This window comes from Podarcis liolepis (assembly GCF_965112155.1).
Source record: "Podarcis liolepis genome assembly, chromosome: 1".
NCBI lineage: Eukaryota > Metazoa > Chordata > Lepidosauria > Squamata > Lacertidae > Podarcis > Podarcis liolepis.
Window position 1 is genome coordinate 45288351 of NC_139554.1, and position 17069 is coordinate 45305419.

At 41.4% G+C, this 17069-nt stretch overlaps 1 protein-coding gene across 4 annotated transcripts in view; it reads right to left on the reverse strand.

The window, feature by feature from the left end:
- Positions 1–15161, reverse strand: part of TTBK2 (tau tubulin kinase 2) — a 47327-nt gene extending 32166 nt beyond the window's left edge. For 2 of the 4 annotated variants that reach the window (XR_014526914.1, XM_083506250.1), the window contains exons 1-6: positions 14538–15160; positions 5872–6031; positions 4467–4614; positions 2748–2821; positions 1632–1772; positions 997–1101 (exon numbers count right to left, since the gene is read on the reverse strand). Coding sequence is in view for 3 of the 4 variants with exons in the window: in XM_083506250.1 (XP_083362376.1) it covers positions 997–1101; positions 1632–1772; positions 2748–2821; positions 4467–4614; positions 5872–5940 (537 nt within the window). In the remaining variant the exon portion in view is untranslated. Of the gene's footprint in view, positions 1–996; positions 1102–1631; positions 1773–2747; positions 2822–4466; positions 4615–5871; positions 6032–13632; positions 13652–14537 lie in introns of those variants that run through there. The other 2 variants (XM_083506251.1, XM_083506249.1) reach the window with 2 other exon arrangements.
- Positions 15162–17069: the final 1908 nt, after the last annotated feature.

Consider the following 17069-nt stretch of genomic DNA (forward strand, 5'->3'; position numbering starts at 1 on the left):
CTGCTTAATACTAACACAAAGTGTTTTACAAAAACAAAATACTAATTTTTCTATAGTATATGAAACTGAAAAACAGTGATGCAGTACAAATTAATAAAATAATTAAAAAACCAAACAAAATCCAGAAGCAAATTTTGGAAACATATTGAGTAAGGGTCCCCTTCCCTCCTCATTCTCTAACTTGCCAAGTCATATCCTAACTCACAGTATGTAACATTCACCCAACTTCTGTTTTTCAATTACACAAATTGTACAAAATTCACTACTCATGCTGTATCACCCATCCCATTCTATTCCCACACCTCACAGAAGCGAACTAACCTCCCAATCCCTCCTATATCTCGCACTAAATCACCAAACCACTAACACCAATCACTCCTTACACGTTATTAAAAATGTACAGCAACAACACCAGGGGACAATGAACCTACTCACTCACACAATTACCTCACTTTCATGTGATAGTAAACCATGGTTTAAAACAAAAAGTTAACATGGTGCTCCCCCTCCCTCTGCTCCTACTGTGCCAGACAAAATAAGTCAGAGTGTGGCTTGTCATGTTATCCAAACCTGGCCTTGTGGTTTCCTTTGCTCAAAAAAACAAGTAATAAGTGAAAAAGAAACCTTGGTTACCACTCGTGGGGGTTTTGGGTGAAAGAAACCACATGTTCCTATTTGTATGACATGACAAGCCACACTTTGCCTATTTTGCTTAGAGCATAGCGGCAGCAGAATGATGGAGGATTACCCTGAAAACTTTGTAACAGCACATACTAGCATGTTGCCCATTAACATTAAACCATAGATTGTATAAACCATAGTTTGGTCCCACTCACTTAGCCCTTGGAGGTTTGGCCAGATTAGAACTTGGGTCTCAGACCTCTGGCGTAATGCATCAAGCATGGATAAAACAGTTCAGCCTGACAGTTATTTTAAAAGCAGTCCAATATACCAAATTTAAAATTATTAATAAAAAGTTTTATTAGAATTTCTTACCGGTCTGACATCCCCACATGAATTTGTAAACTGACGCGCCAAGCCAAAATCTAGCATGTAACACTTCCTCCAAGTGCTAGGGAAACGTCCCATAGCAAAGTTGGACTGGGGAGGAAAAAGATGACATATTGATTGATAGTACTATACATGTTCTTCAACAACAATCTCTACACAAGACAAACGCTGAATACAACATTAAGGCTGCAATCAATTACTTAAACTACTCTGCGTAGGACTACCACTGGATACAGTTATTTAAACTTTTGGGTAGACATGCATAGGACTGTGCTATTCAGTCATGTTAAACAGAACATCTTAATACTTTGAAATAAAGTACAGAGTAATATATTCTCAGTGGATGCAATCATCTAAGGCTTTCCTAAATTAAGAACTTACTTTTAAAACCGAAAGCAATTATTATTTGCTAGATAAGACCATTACAGTTAAAGAGTTCTGTTACTGAAAATCAATATATAAAAGAAACAATCATGGATTAGCTTTTAAACTATGCACTGTCATCTTAATAGTTTTATCTCCAATTTTCTGACTGTTCTAACTGCACGATCACCCCCTAATAAGTGACAACAGTTGCAACTTAAATTCTTGGCTCTGACAAAATTTGTGGATAAACTCACTGGCTTAATATCTCTGTGTAAAAAACCAACAGAATGAATGCTCTCAATAGACTCTAGAATTTGCTTGCCAAGTCGCAAGGTAGTACTGATTGTGAAGGTCCCTCTAGTTTGGCTTCGACGCAGATCGGCCAAGTTCCGACCCTGAAAAAGCAAGAAAGTAAAGTACGTTCAGTGAAATTTCCCTCTGCCCATCCAAAATGAGGAAGACAGACATTTTCAATAATATTTATTTTTTCCATTTAGCTTTCATAATAATTTTATAATGGACAAAATAAATCAACATTAGATTTATTTTTTACATTGAACTGATCAAGAAGAGAATAGGGTATCAATTAAGCTATCAAATTTTTCCCCAAGAGGTGGCCCAGATCACAAGGCATGATAAGCTGTCACAGCAGTAGCAGTTGTTATTATTGTGTTTGGTAGTTGCTAAACACAAAGAAGTCTCAAAGCAATGTAACAGCAAGATAAGTAAAATCAAGTAAAACCCAAATTAAAAGCAATGTGCAATACAAAATTTATAAATTGCACATCTAACAATAAAAAAAGAAAAAATCTATTCTACACCTGTAAAATACGAGCAGCACAGTAGCGGTCAACTTAATCTTCAACAGCCTGGGTAAATAAACCTGTACTAGCCTGGTGCTGAAAAAATGACAAGGATGGTGCCATGTACATTTTCCTGGGAGATAAGCGTTCCAAAGACATGGAGGTACCACTAAAAAATCCCATTCTTGTTTAGCCACCCTCTGCAATTGCTTCAGATAAGGCACATGGAGAACAGCCTGTGGTTTGTATTTACCCTTCTCCTATCAAATAAGCAATGTTACATTAGCTGGACATTCTTTCTTAGGGGGTTGTGGAGATTTAATTTATATCTGTGAACATCCTTTTAGAGCAGGGGTTGTCCACCTGGTCCCTACCGCCCACTAGTGGGCGTTTCAGGATTCTACGTGGGCAGTAGGGGGTTCCACGGCACAGGCAGAATCCTCCTTCCATTGAGCACTGGTGGGCAGGAAGGAAATGTTACCATCAAGAAAGATGCATTAGTGGGCAGTAGGTATAAAAAGGTAGACTACACCTGTTTTAGAGAACAAATAAATGTAACAAACTTACCTGCAACTGCATGACCACATAGTTGAATCTGTCATTTCTTCCACAGCCAATGAATTTGCAGACATGATCTTTTCCTGCAGAAATAAAATATAAACTTTTTATGTTTCCTTAGCTCTGGAGAGTCACCTACAGAAATGAGGTTGGAGGAAGGCAACACCTCCTCTAGAGAAGCCTGTCCTAAAAGTCAAGGGACCTTCCTGAATGGGGTGCACTGTGGCTCCAGGGGCTGAAAGGAGAGATAAGCCCAAAACTGGGCAGAGACTCCCTCTCACCGGACATGTCTCCACCCTATTTTCAGCAATTCCCTCTACCCCACCATACCCCACTCAGGAGGGCCCCCAGTCATCAAGAGAGACTTTTCAGGAAGCTGCTGGGGAAGGAGGTGGTAGAAAGATTACTTTTCACTAACCCCACTCTCCCCAAGCGCTTCCCTAAATCCCTAAATCTATTACTTACATTTCTGGGTGGCAAAAAAAGGAAACAGAACTTAAGGAACAGCTTAGACACGTGGAAGAAACTTGTCAAAAATAAAATCCACTTTGTCTCTAATTCTCTGCACCAATTCATAATTAAACAGTGCCTCATTATCCAAAAGTTGTTAGCATTCATGGAAGTAAACATATTTCAGTGTTAACATTTTTTTAGTTACTCTTAAACACCTCACCCCATGACAATGTTGCATGAAGATGAACATAAGCAGGGTTTGCCACTGCCTGTATTTGAGCATAAACCCAATTTGTGATTTGCAAACATGGCCATTAAGATGCAACAAAAATGCTTTTTGTTGATAAATTAGAAACAAGCTTTTTATCTGAGATGAAGCAGGAGAACCAGGAGAAACGTACTGCTGCGACAGGCAGGAGAAAAAAACGGAGGGGAGTGTGCCTGCATCCCACAATTCTTCTCTCCGGCCTGTGACCATGTGGCGAGGATCAACCCACACCATTGGCCCCCAAATCCCATGAGGTAAATTGACAGCTATCACCAAGACTATTGACACACTTACAAAATTAATGGTCTGAAAAAAATTATTTTTACTCTGCTTTGTTTTGGTTCTGCTGCACCACAATTTATGCCTCTATTAAAGTGAAACCAAAAACCTGAACAGATACATGTTGAGTATCAAAAGAGATACATGCTGAGTATCAAAAATGTTCATACAGCTTAAGCTATGTTAGGTGACCAGGTGTACAAACGACACCTGTTGGAATTCCCTCTACTAAAGAAATATTTAAATTTAGTAACACTGTCAGGGAGAGTAAGCTAGGTCATCCTGTAATTTCAGAAGTTGCTCAGGGATTTTGTGGTGTTCAAAATATTTCACAACATTTTTCAAGGACAGCAGTCATAGGTTCACATCTCAATCAGTCTCGCACATTCTCTCAGAACAATACTTGCCATCTTTTCACCTATCTCAGATTTAAGGCACATCATCAACTTGAATCATTATTATTTTAAAAATCAGTAAACTTCCCTATTCTTGTCCTCAATGCAAGGCTGCAATTCTATACCCACTTACCTGGTAGTGAGCCCCAGTGATATCAGTGGGACTTGCTTCTTTCTCAATAGACATGCACAGGATTGCACACTAAATCTTAATTCTTCCTTATTATATTTGGAATCCATACTGACCAATATAGTATACTTTGATACACTGAGCCTATCAGATTTCCAAGAATCAGACATACATTCAGAACAAGGATCTTTTATCCTCCTTACCTTGCAGTTTTTTCAACACAGCTACTTCCATTTTCAGAACCTGCTTTGGTTGCTGAGCTGACTCGACTTTCAATGCAACATTGTCTCGGGTAAGCAAGTCCATTGCATCGTAAATTTCTCCAAACCCTCCACCTCCTATCTTTTTGAACTGTAATGAATAAAAATATTAATTCTGCATTGTTTAAAAAATACAGAACTTTTGAATTAACAAGCCTAGACTATGAATATTATCTAGCCACTAAATCTGTTACTGTATTAGGTTACCTCTTTCCCTACTTAATTCAAGACTCATTTTAAATTTTATTTCTTAATCTATTAACTACTGTTAATGTGACAAGAAATCAAGCCTTTAGCACAGTGGTTCTCAAACTTTTTTCTCTGGCCCACACTTTCAGAATAAAAAATTGCTCACACAACACCAATTTTTTATTGATAAGAAATACATTGGAAAACAAAAAGAAACAACTCCTAGCATTGCTTGATTTATAACATGGAAAACAACTCCTTTATAATATGATCATAGGACATCCAGAAAGTATAAAACAATACAGCTACATAAGAACATAAATCATTCCCAAAATATAATTATAAACAAGTCTCTATCATATGTACCTTAAGTATGTATACAAACGCAATAAGAAGTGTGAGCTTGCCTTTACCAAGTGATCTCATTTATTTTAGGCCTAATTTGAGATAAATAAACTCTCATTTCCTCGTCAAGACAAAGATATTTCATATTTAACAGAGCTGACAGTTGCTATCCTCTTCTGTCACACCAGTGTGACTGCCACACCAGTTTGAGAACCACTGCTTTAGTGTCATTTGCCCAGTCCTGTGGAACACCCTGCCAATATAGATTCAGTGGCTGCCTTCTTGTGCAAACTGTTAAATGCCTGCTGAAAACGTTTCTATTCTATATTGTTGCAAACCACTATGATATATATTTACAATACAGCGGTATATAAATATTTTTATAAATACAGGTAACAGGCATCTTATGTGAGGTTTTTGTTCCACAGGGCCACATTAAGGTAAAGATGAACAACAGCTAGCAGCACGTTTTGAAGTGCTTTTCAAGCTGAGGAAAACCACATCACTTACCTACAGCCACTATGCTCAATGTTACAAACAAATAAACTCTCAGGAAAGAGACCAGCCAGAAAAGACCAGCACACCAAAGTACAGGCAAGGGGACTGCTAACTTGTGTATTTATTTGCAAAAAAGGTGTCCAAGAGGGGGAAATTTCTCCAATTCTATATTACTATGCTTTCATATATTGCTAACAGGGTGCAGTTTGTGACTGTGTCTTCCTTTTACCTGGTTCCTTGCAATTTTATTTCTTTTTATTTAGTCTAGTGCTTTCATATATCTGGGGAGGAAATAAGAAGGATTTAATATACTTACCACTTTCCATCTTTCTTTGACCAATACTCCTACACTCAGGATATCTGGCTGTTCCCCTCCTCCACTCATTGCAATCTCCTGGGGTGGTGCAGCTGCTATGCAAAGCCTACGTCAATAGAGACCATCCAGCTCCCAAAGGTGGCTTCCATTTAAGCAGAGGCTATAAAGATAAACAGCAATACTTATCAAGTTCATGAGAACTTGATAATTAAAAAATGACAAACTGAATGCCTTCCTAACTCTACTGTAAGAAAGTTATTTTTCCATTTTACAATTCAGAACTGAAATAAAATTTCAAACAAAACAAAAATATTTTACATAGTGAAGTCAGCTTTCTGCTGTGTGTGTAAGTACATTCCTTTAGAAATAAAAGTATCTGCAACAGATACCTTTTAAAAAGTTGTAAACCTTTATGCCAGTTGAGGAGTGTTATCCCTGCCTCAAATGAGCAACATTAGAATATAACAATAATTATTCTCAATTCTTTCATACGCATCAAACTAATTCTTGTAACACCCCTGTGGATAATCCATTATCCTTTTAACACCCCATACTATATGCAGGAGGGTTAAGCTGAGAACCATTGACTTGTATAACGCTAAAAAAATGAGGTCATGGCCAAGGTTGTGCTCTCTACATAAACCGTTACCATATCAGCTTTCCTTTATTCTAACTCCTCTCCTGACCTTCAACACCAAATTATTTCATCAGAGATTGGTAAGAGTTTCTTATCCCCTGCCAGACCACACTGTGAAGTCCATTGAAATAGATTATTTTCTCCTTTAAGAAAGCTGTATTACAACCTATATAATAGGACAAAATATACCTTCTATCAATAATGGATCGTTGACAGCTACAGGAGAAACCACTATACAACTCAATGGAGAAAAATACTCACACTATTATTGACGCGAAAATTATTGTAGGTGTCAGATACCCATTGACAGCAAATCTACAGCTCATGTGCAGCAACTTTTAATCTTGGAGGCAATTCACCAGTAGGGTCAGGTGATTATATATAAACAAAGAGATCTTCCACAGCTTTAGCAGCTCACTAGGCCAATTGCTATTGACAGAGATATTGTGAGTGGGTAAGTTTGCACAGGAGTGCACTCCCATAGAAGGATGCAATATGCAGCCGGAAAAATTGGGAAAACTCAAGTAGCAACAACGGCCAGAAGTGTTTTTTACCAGCTTAAGCTGATATACCAACTGAGACTATCTGGAGAGCATGGAGCCTGTCTCAGTTGCCCATGCACTAGCAGTATCCAGGCTGAACTACTATAAGGCACACTTTAAAGACTGAGGCAAAATGTGCCTAGCTATTGGTGATGGCAAGGCAAGTGAAACAAGCTGCACCTATATTATACGAAAAGAGGCCAAAGATGATGAACCACAGAACAACCCCTATAATGGTTTCTCATATTCATCACAATTTTTTCAACACTTGAGCTCCGACTGTTGACTCAACTGTTTTGACAACTGCCTGCAGCTCCACAAACTGCAACCAAGCTGAAGGATGTCTCATTGGGTGAAGGATGTGTGTATCTGAAGAAGTGTGCATGCACACGAAAGCTCATACCAAGAACTAACTTAGTTGGTCTTTAAGGTGCTACTGGAAGAAAAAAATTTTTTATTTTGGGTGAAGGATGTTTAGACTGCATAATTTTCATATCCAAGCACAATTCAAAGTCTTGGTGTTGACCTTTAAAGTCCGAAACAGCTTCAGCCCTGTATACCTGAAGGAGCATCTCCACCCCCATTGTTCAGCTTCGACACTGAGGCCCCCAGCTCCAAGGGCCTTCCGGCAGTTCCCTCATTGAGAGAAGTGAAGTTACAGGGAAACAGGCAGAGGGCCTTCTCAGTTATTGCATCCACCCTGTGGAACACCTTCCTGTCAGATGTCAAAGAATTAAACAATTATATGACTTTTCGTAGACAGCCCTGTTTAGGGAAGCTTTTAATGTGTGACATTTTGTTCTTTTATATTTTGTTGGAAGATGTCCAAAGTGGCTGCGGTAACCCAGTCAGATGTGTGGGGTATAAGAAATGAATTATTATTAATTATTATTATTATTATTATTATTACTATATTTCCATAACATCTGAATCAGGAGAGGCCACACAGTTCTTGGACTGGTACCTGGACACAGTGGTGCCACAATGCTGGCAAAATGGAGGCACTGTGTGTGAGTGGTTCCCATGCTTCAATCTGAAGAATTGGCACTTTTACGGGTGCTGCACAATACTCATTCTGCAGCTGTAAGAAATTTCTTTTTTAGCATGGCATTACCTATACTCCCTGCCTACTGACATCAGACAAATGCCTTCACTGTACTCTTTTTGGAGCCTGCTTAAAATGTTTTCGTTTAGGCAGGCCAATGCAGACATATAGAAGCATAGAATCGTATAGTTGGAAGGGACCCTAAGAATCATCAAGCCCAACCCCCTGCAATGCAGGAATATGCAGCTGTCCCTTATGGGGATCAAACATGCAACCTTGGCATTATCAGCACCATGCTCTAACCAACTGAGTTGATGTTGAAATGCATTCTCTTTTGCTGTTAATTTTAATTATTTTTAAATGTTTTAACTGTTTTTATTGAGTTTTACTATTCCTTGTGAACAACTTAGAGGCTTTACTAAAATCAAGTGGTATTTACATTTTGTTAATAAATAAAAAAATATTGTTATGAATGTGAATGGGACCTGTATTGGGCTTATGGTCTCCTCCTCCATGCACAAAGGGAGGAGTTCAAAAGCTTCTACTTGCTGTCCGCAACAAACTGTCAGTTCCCATTTCATATGAATATGAGGAACTGTGGCTTGTTCAAGCTATTGTTTGTGTTCCTGTCCCCCCAAAATGTGCTTTATTGCATGGAAGAGATATAGGAGGATTTCAAACCCTGTCGGCAAATATGCCTGAAAAGTGTCTGTTGCCAGGGTCATGCTGGGATGTGTCATGATGATTTACACTGCTGAATGCAGTGTGCTGGATTTGTGACCACCTAAGTAGTGGAATGATGCCTTGGAGACATTCTGCCATCACTATGCATTGATTGGGGACATTCTACCATCACCATGCACTGATTGGTTGCTTCTATGCATGATTGATGAAACGGTGATGATGCACCAAGCTACAATTAGTATGTGTCAGTAATGTTGCCACAGATGCTGGGTGCATATGTACACAGAGTGTTACTACATTTTATGTAGTTTAAAGCAATATCATTTTGCCTTTTCTGCTAAGCACATGTAGAATCCTGACTTCACTAAGCTAACATTCCACCAATATGAAGGCACCATAGTTTGTTTCTCCCATAACTTATTGCTGTACTTTGGAGATTTGTTGTTTAATAACTAATACAAGTTCAACATAATATTTCCATACATACTGCTTTGGAGCAGAGAATTCTTAATGATTCTTGCTCACCCATAAATGAGAAACAAAAGAAATCCATGGTTTATATTTACTGAAACCACAGGCAGACTACCAATGCAAGAATCACAATCATTTTTTCCTCTCAGATTTAACTGACTTTGCTTGACCTCCATATAGAGGAGTGTGAAAGAACTACAGATACTATTTATAACCATGATTTCACATATCTGTAGCACCTACTGCATTTATGGACAACTATTTAAACTAACCTTCTAATCAACTACCAGAAATGTTAAGACCACTGTTTTAGCACTCGCAGTATTTAATGACAGGTGGTGAATAAAATAAACTGTCTTACAAATGTAGAGATAGAAGAACAAGAAGCCCAAAAAACAAGAATCTGGGAAGCTATTAAGAAAAGGATCAATCCCTTTTAACCTATTAGGAAAGGAAACACTGCAGTCACTTTTACAAAACAGCAAAATCCCCTATTGAGCATTGTGTTATTTTATTTAAGAATATTTATAGCCTGCCCTTCAACTTGATAGATCCCAGAACAGGGTACAAAATATAAATTTATAAAATCACATAGAATAAAATGCAACCATAAAACCAATGCGAACAGTCTAAGCAGCTAAAACAATAGAGCAGGCAATCCTATCACAACATAATATACTAAAATTCTGTATGTGCCTGGGGAAAAGTCACTACATATCCCCCAACCATTGTACACAGAGAAGAGCTCCTTGGAATATCTTAGGGCATGTACAGGATGGTATGGAGATAAGCTATGGAGATCTTCGGACCGCAAGCTGTTTATCACTTTACGGTAAACAGCACCAGCAATTTGAATACAGCCCAAAAGCATATAGGCAGGCAGTGTAACTCCCTCAGAATCAGTATGATGAGATTTCATTTGGATGAACTAGTCAATGATCTTACAGCATGTTCTGCATGAACTGCTGCTTCCACCTCAACTTCTTGCCCCCCCCCAACACAAAACACATTATAGTAACCAAAATAGGAGCTTACTAGGGCATACATCACTATGGCAAAGCCATCTCTTGTGAAGGAATGGCCATAGCCAATGAACCAATTGAAGCTGGAAAAGGACACTTGGCGCCACTGAGGACATATGGGCTCAGTTACGAAGCTGGATCTTGAAGTACCACCAGTCTACATACCCCTCAAGGAGAAGGCAAGCCCCTCTAAAGAAGGGTGTGCAGCCAGTTCCTGGATATAAGAACTACCTACCCACAACACCTCTTTATTATAGCAATTCCATTTTAGTTTACTGACTTTCATCCAGCCTATTGTTTTTGTTATATGCCAGCTAATGAAGACACTATTTTTCAAGTAATCAATACTAAAGAATGTAGCCATCATCCAAAGATGTATTCAAGAGGTAGCTCATTCCCAATGAAAGTTCTGATATCGCTCCCTTTGAACGCAAGATTCCTACACTATATCACAAATGGCTTTTGAAAATCCAAGCCAAAAGCTTCCTTGGACATGAGGAACCAGTTAACAGTTCTTTAAATTCCAGTATTGCAGCATCAGTACTATTGCTATCTCCACACTGACTTTTCCATGAAGATGTTATTTAAAAAACCCACACCACTCTTGAGAAGGAAGGGAGATTTCTAGTTCTGTAAACAAAATAGGTTCTCCTCAGTGAGCTGTAGTGCCTTCTATATTACATTACAATTCATACAGAATAAGTGTGGACATGCCTAGACCCCACTCACTTTTGCCAAAGAGCACATCCATGTTGAATGACATTTCATTGCCCAATGAGGCAATGAAATCAGAGCCACATCAGGCCACTACAATCCTCACCACAATGCAACTCCTTCCACACCACAAGAAACTAATGCTACATACCAAGATGCAAAGGTGAATCATTAAGGCTATATGAAGTACAATTAATCTTAAATTTAGGAAAATATGCTTGGGTCTGCAGTTGCCCTTCCATGAACAGAAGAAAGGGCTCCTTCTGCTTATGGAAAGGCCTTTGCTCCAGCTGAGATTTCCACTTGCAGAAGGAGGACGTCAACTCAACCTTTCCCCCACAGTCCCACACTTGTCCTCCACAGCAAGAAAGGCCTCCTCCAGTTCTACCAGCAGGTGTCTTATGAATTAAGTTCTGTTCATAAGATCTCAGGATTCAAACCAGAATTGGGGCAGAAGGAATCTTTTTACTGAAAAGTATTGACCTATTCCATCCAGTGTATTATCCAAAAAAGAAACCCAACACACTAGCACTAGCAGACCATTTTACAATATGTTTCCAATAAACTTAAAGCAATGTAACATTTTTCAAATGTTACTGACATGGGGGGGGGGGGCAACATGTTTTTATGGCCCGAGTATCAAAGACTACTCAAATACAGTAATCATTAATTCTAATTAAAAACCAGCAATATATGAACACTGAAGTTCTTAAAAAGCTATTTTAAAAACCCAATGTTCTGTCTCTTAAAGAGATGCTAGACACAGCTTCTCCAACAGAAAAACAAGGAATAAATCAATGTACTGCATAGTTTATGTCAAGCCATTATAACACACCAGCTTTCTGTTTTGCAACTTGTAATAATTGTATTCTGCTGCCACCGCCACCACTCCTAAAATAAAATTCTAGGGCTGTGTTTTTAGTAAGGTCATGTGAACCTTACACTTAGAACAGATCACATCAGTCAGATTAAAATTTTCGTCAGCTGAGAAATACAGTCACAGACAAACTGGTGAACTGGACTACGGTAGTCATTCAGAACAAGTTATAATCTGTATTTAACCAAGCTTTTATCCGACAAAAAAGTCTATTAAGTTCCAAACATATATTCCTTGTATTTTACCAGCCTAGGAAGTGTTTTACGCTTTTCTTACTAAATTAGGATGCAATGTGCAACTTGTTTACTCCAAACTCAGTTCTTAAAATGTGGAGATGTTTTCCCTAAGAAGACGGTGTCAAGGAGGTATAAGCTGCATCCTAACCTTCACAGCGGGTGGCGTGGTGGGTTAAACCACAGAGCCTAGGGCTTGCCGATCAGAAGGTCGGCGGTTCGAATCCCCACAACAGGGTGAGCTCCCGTTGTTCGGTCCCAGCTCCTGCCCACCTAGCAATTTGAAAGCACGCCAGTGCAAGTAGATAAATAGGTACCACTCTGGCAGGAAGGTAAACGGCGTTTCCGTGCACCGCTCTGGTTCACCAGAAGCGGCTTACTCATGCTGGCCACATGACCCGGAAGTTGTACACCGGCTCCCTTGGCTAATAAAGCGAGATGAGCGCCGCAACCCCAGAGTCGTCCGCGACTGGACCTAATGGTCAGGGGTCCCTTTACCTTTAACCTTCACACCAACCCCATTTTGTGCATCATTTTTTCTTGAATGGACGTGTTAGAAGACACACACAGCACATCCCACCCATTCTGATTCTGCTATAAACCCTTCCAGTACCTGCCCCCCACAAAACCTTAAAGCCCAGACAAGTAAAGCATCCCATCCCTTGTTTTCCACATGCTTTCTTAAGTCAGTCTAAAGGACTTCAAAGCTCCCTTGCTTTTTTGAACCCCAAGAGAACAAGTGATGCCAAATACTGTCTTTCATGTTTATGATAATTTTTCTCTTTTGTCTTGGGACAAATCTGCATGGGTTTCTTCTACTTCCCATATGAGCACACAACCAAAGGAAGGCAAGATTACTATTCACAAGACTTGATCAGAGACCAGGGATCAGTTCCAAACATTTAAAGAAAGAATCCCACTGAAAATATTTTGAAACAGCTACTCACAGAAATTTATGTAAACTCAAGCCTTGGCACATCTCACTTATAATTTAAATATTGATTATCAGTGCCAAGAACGTTTGATTTAGTGCAGGATATTCTGCACTAATATCAGACTCTCTTTCTCTGGTTAAGTGCTATCCTGTCATATTCTTTACTTCACTGCTTTCAACATGAAAGTTTTCAACATTGTAGTTGGGCAAAAAAAAGTATTCTAGATGACACAATATATAAAATATACTGCAAAGGTTTTTGAAGTTTATTTATTTCAAGAAACTTATAAACTGCTTGATTATTTTTTAAAATCTGAAGTCATCTACATATATTAGTCTTAAATAACTTGTATGGTAGGATATATCTGTGATATATCTTACTGTTACTAACAGAAAATGCTAATCTCAAAGCATCTATATTTTATCAACATTTTGAAACCCACCAATACTTGGTGCTATACTTAAGGTGAAGTATCATTTAACCATCCCTCTTGCTGTTTCATGGCAGAAAGACACAACATTGCCAACCCTCTCTAGCAGATTTTCTCTACACCCATTGCTGGCAGTTGGTCTCTTTAAAGATCTCTGGCAGAGGACCATACCTCTCTCTTTTAAAAGAAAGCCTATGTATCTGTATTCATATCTTCATGTAACTGCTGATAGCAGCGGCAATGTTTAGCCTCAGCCTCCATCTGCCTGTATGCCAGAGCATATTTGTATGACTAAAGGAAACACAGAAGCATCAACATTAGCAGATTTACAAGTCAAGCAGCCTAGTTTTCCCCTCGGGGAGCATTCTCCGCACCAATAAATGAAAGAAAGGCAGGGAAAGCCAGACCTTAGCCGAAATAAGCAAAAGAGCTCTTTTCCCACCACCCCGCAGAGCCTATATTTTTGCAGCAGAACCGCTCTCAACCCGCGAGAGCATCACTTGCCATTTCATCGGTACCAGGCAGGAAACTTCTGCGATGCGCCTCACCGCTGCTGCCCAGTTACCAAACACCCACAACGAGCAGCTACCCCGCTCCCCAACCCTGCAAAGCGAACAGAGGGGGCCTTAGGAGAAGACACACCAGAAGTGGCCAAGCGCTGCCAGATCTTCTCCCATCCGAGGCTGGGAGATGATTCCGCCCCCCCTAATAATGCAGCATCCCCGCCCCCCTCCTGCCCCTGCACGGAAAACCGGGATAGATAACCGGCGGGACGAAATTACGGGTGATGCTCTGAAGGTTACCCTCCGTGTAGCCTCCTCCTCCGATCCCAGAAACCCGGCGCTGCTCCCTCCGCTATTAAGCTCTATCAGAGGCGCATCCCGCGAGGCCCCGCCAACCCCCCCCCCCGGCGCCTCCGAAGCAGCATCCCTCCCGCCGCCCCCCCCGACCAGGCGGCACTTGCGCACACCCCGCCGAAGCGGCCTCTCGCTGGCTGGGGGAGGCCAAAGGCCGGGTGACGACCGTGCTCCCCCACCCCATGCCCCGCTCGCCAGCCCCTGAGGGGAAGCGCCTACCTGGAACGCGGCGGCCGGCGCTCCTTCCCCCTCAGAGCGAGGCCGGCGCGGGGTTCACTCTTCCTCTCGAGGGCCTCCGAGGAGAGAAGGAAACGCGGCTGAGGTGGTGGCGGGGGGACGGGGGGAGAGGCGATATTACCGGTTGTCCCACGGCGCCCTCCGGTTCAGCCCGGCGCAGCCCAGCAGCAGGCTCCTGCCCATGGCTTGCGAGCAAGCGGCGCCGTCGTCGCCTCCGCCGCCGCTGTCTCTATGGTGACTGCGGGGCCGGGCCGGACTAGGCGCAGGGACCGGCGGGCGGGGCAGCTAACGGAGGCGACAGGCAATCCAGTCAGCGGCTCAGCGGCAGTCGCCGAACGGCCGTTGTCTCTGTCGCTGCAGGGTTAACCGCTTCGTCGCCAACTCTCCGCCGCCTCAGCTGCAGTCCCCGCAGGACGCGACTGGCCCGTCCCCCTCGCTCCTCGCTCGCTCTACCTTCGCAACAAGCCCCCTCCTTTTCCCTTGCCCTCCATCCAAGGGCCAGTGAGCCAGCTATTCCCTCTAGGGTGCCCGCCCACCCTTCCGACGCCTTGAAACGCTATTGGGTCGTTCGCGAGGAGCCCGTTGAGCAGATTGGATAGCGGCCCCATCAGTCGTCCCGGCGGGCGGCCGTCTCTTAGAAACGCCGCTGTGCTCACGTTTGCTTATGAGGCGAATCCAGCGAGTTTGTTCGTACTGCGCTGGTCTGAAGAGAATTCTGGGAATTGTAGTTTAGCCCGGCCTTTGTCGGAAAGGGTCTTTTAAGGATTTCCCTAATGGTAGCTTGCAGAGAGGTGGTGGTTGGTGGCTGCGTCATGGGGGCTTGACAGATGGCTGTCGATGTTCTCTTACAGGCTGGGGTTTCCTCTTTTTTGGAATATTAAAGTACCGAAACACGCGCTGGTAAAAGCCATTTGTTTTCCTGTAACAAAAAGGGAGATAATGTTTATTGCTATGAGCCACTCAGGATTAAGGCTGCAGAAGCCACTAAACTGGGAAATATACTGAAAAATAAAATGTTTTTGGTGGGGTCTTTAGTAAAAAGTGCAATATATAGTTGTTTATGCAGTATATCCAAAGTAAGCTGGGAAAACCCAAAAGAAAAAACCTTGGGCTCAAGCTCATTAAAAAACCAGCATCAGTGTCCAATGTCAGTAGACACACACACATAAAGGGGTTGAAAAGATAACCGCCCCACGTTCTTCCATAATTTTTGTGGAAGGAAATTTCTGTGTCCTAACATGGTCCACCATGAGTGCTCACTGGAAGGACAGATCCTGAAGCTGAGGCTCCAATACTTTGGCCACCTCATGAGAAGAGAAGACTCCCTGGAAAAGACCCTGATGTTGGGAAAGATGGAGGGCACAAGGAGAAGGGGACGACAGAGGATGAGATGGTTGGATAGTGTTCTCGAAGCTACCAGCATGAGTCTGACCAAACTGCGGGAGGCAGTGGAAGACAGAAGTGCCTGGCATGCTCTGGTCCATGGGGTCACGAAGAGTCGGACATGACTAAACAACAACAACATGGTCCACCAGCCCTCTGTTGCAAGATACAAATTTGGGGAGCAAAGGGGGCTTCTGAACAGAACAGCTATGTTTCAAAAATAATGTGATTTTTAAAATGCCAATATGCACAACACATTTATACATAAATGTGCATAGAGGGCTTTTTAAAGTAGAAAAGGAACATGAGTCAAATCCCTGGGTTGTGTAGTGGTTAGAGTGCCATACCTGGGAGCAGGCCTGTGCAGAGATTTTCTGAGATCCCAGGAAGGGAGTTCAGTTATAAGCTGAAATGGAAAAGGAACTGGTCTCTGGGGGTCCCCCAGCCATCTTAGACCTCCAAGGCCTGGAGCAGGTGTACCAGGCTGCCTGGGAGACCAGGGTTTCTATGTGACCTTATTCACTGGCAGCAGATGAGCATCTCTGCCATACCTGAGTTAAAAGTTATATTCCAGCACATTACAATATACCAACATTGAAATATGTTTAAAAGGGGGGGGCAGAATCTATATTTATAATTTTATAATTAGTTCATTCATATTACAGAACTTTAGGGTGGTAGGAAACTGTTCTGCAATCTGCCCAAAATGGGATGATACCTCATTCAAGATGATAATGCAGGAGGCCTCCATTGTTTAAAAGTACTAGGGTGCAACATAAAATAACAGAGAGGCATCATATTTCTCCCTATCATTTTACCATTTGATACCATACGTAAATGCATACTCTATGTAACTGTGGAGCTAAGCGTTTTCTCAGACATAATTGTAATGCATTATACCCAAATTCATTTTGGAATAAAATAAAGCCTTGGGGAAATTCTTTGTCATTGCTTACCGCTTCCTGAAAAACAATATCTTGCATACTCTGCTTTGGAAGATTGTATTTAGGTCAAATAGCTTTGCTAGTAATTCTAGAGGTCAGAAAGCAGACTTAGGACTGATTGCCTTAAGTCATAGATTACCATTACACAGAACACAATTTCAAAATATAATTTGTTGTTACTCTCGTT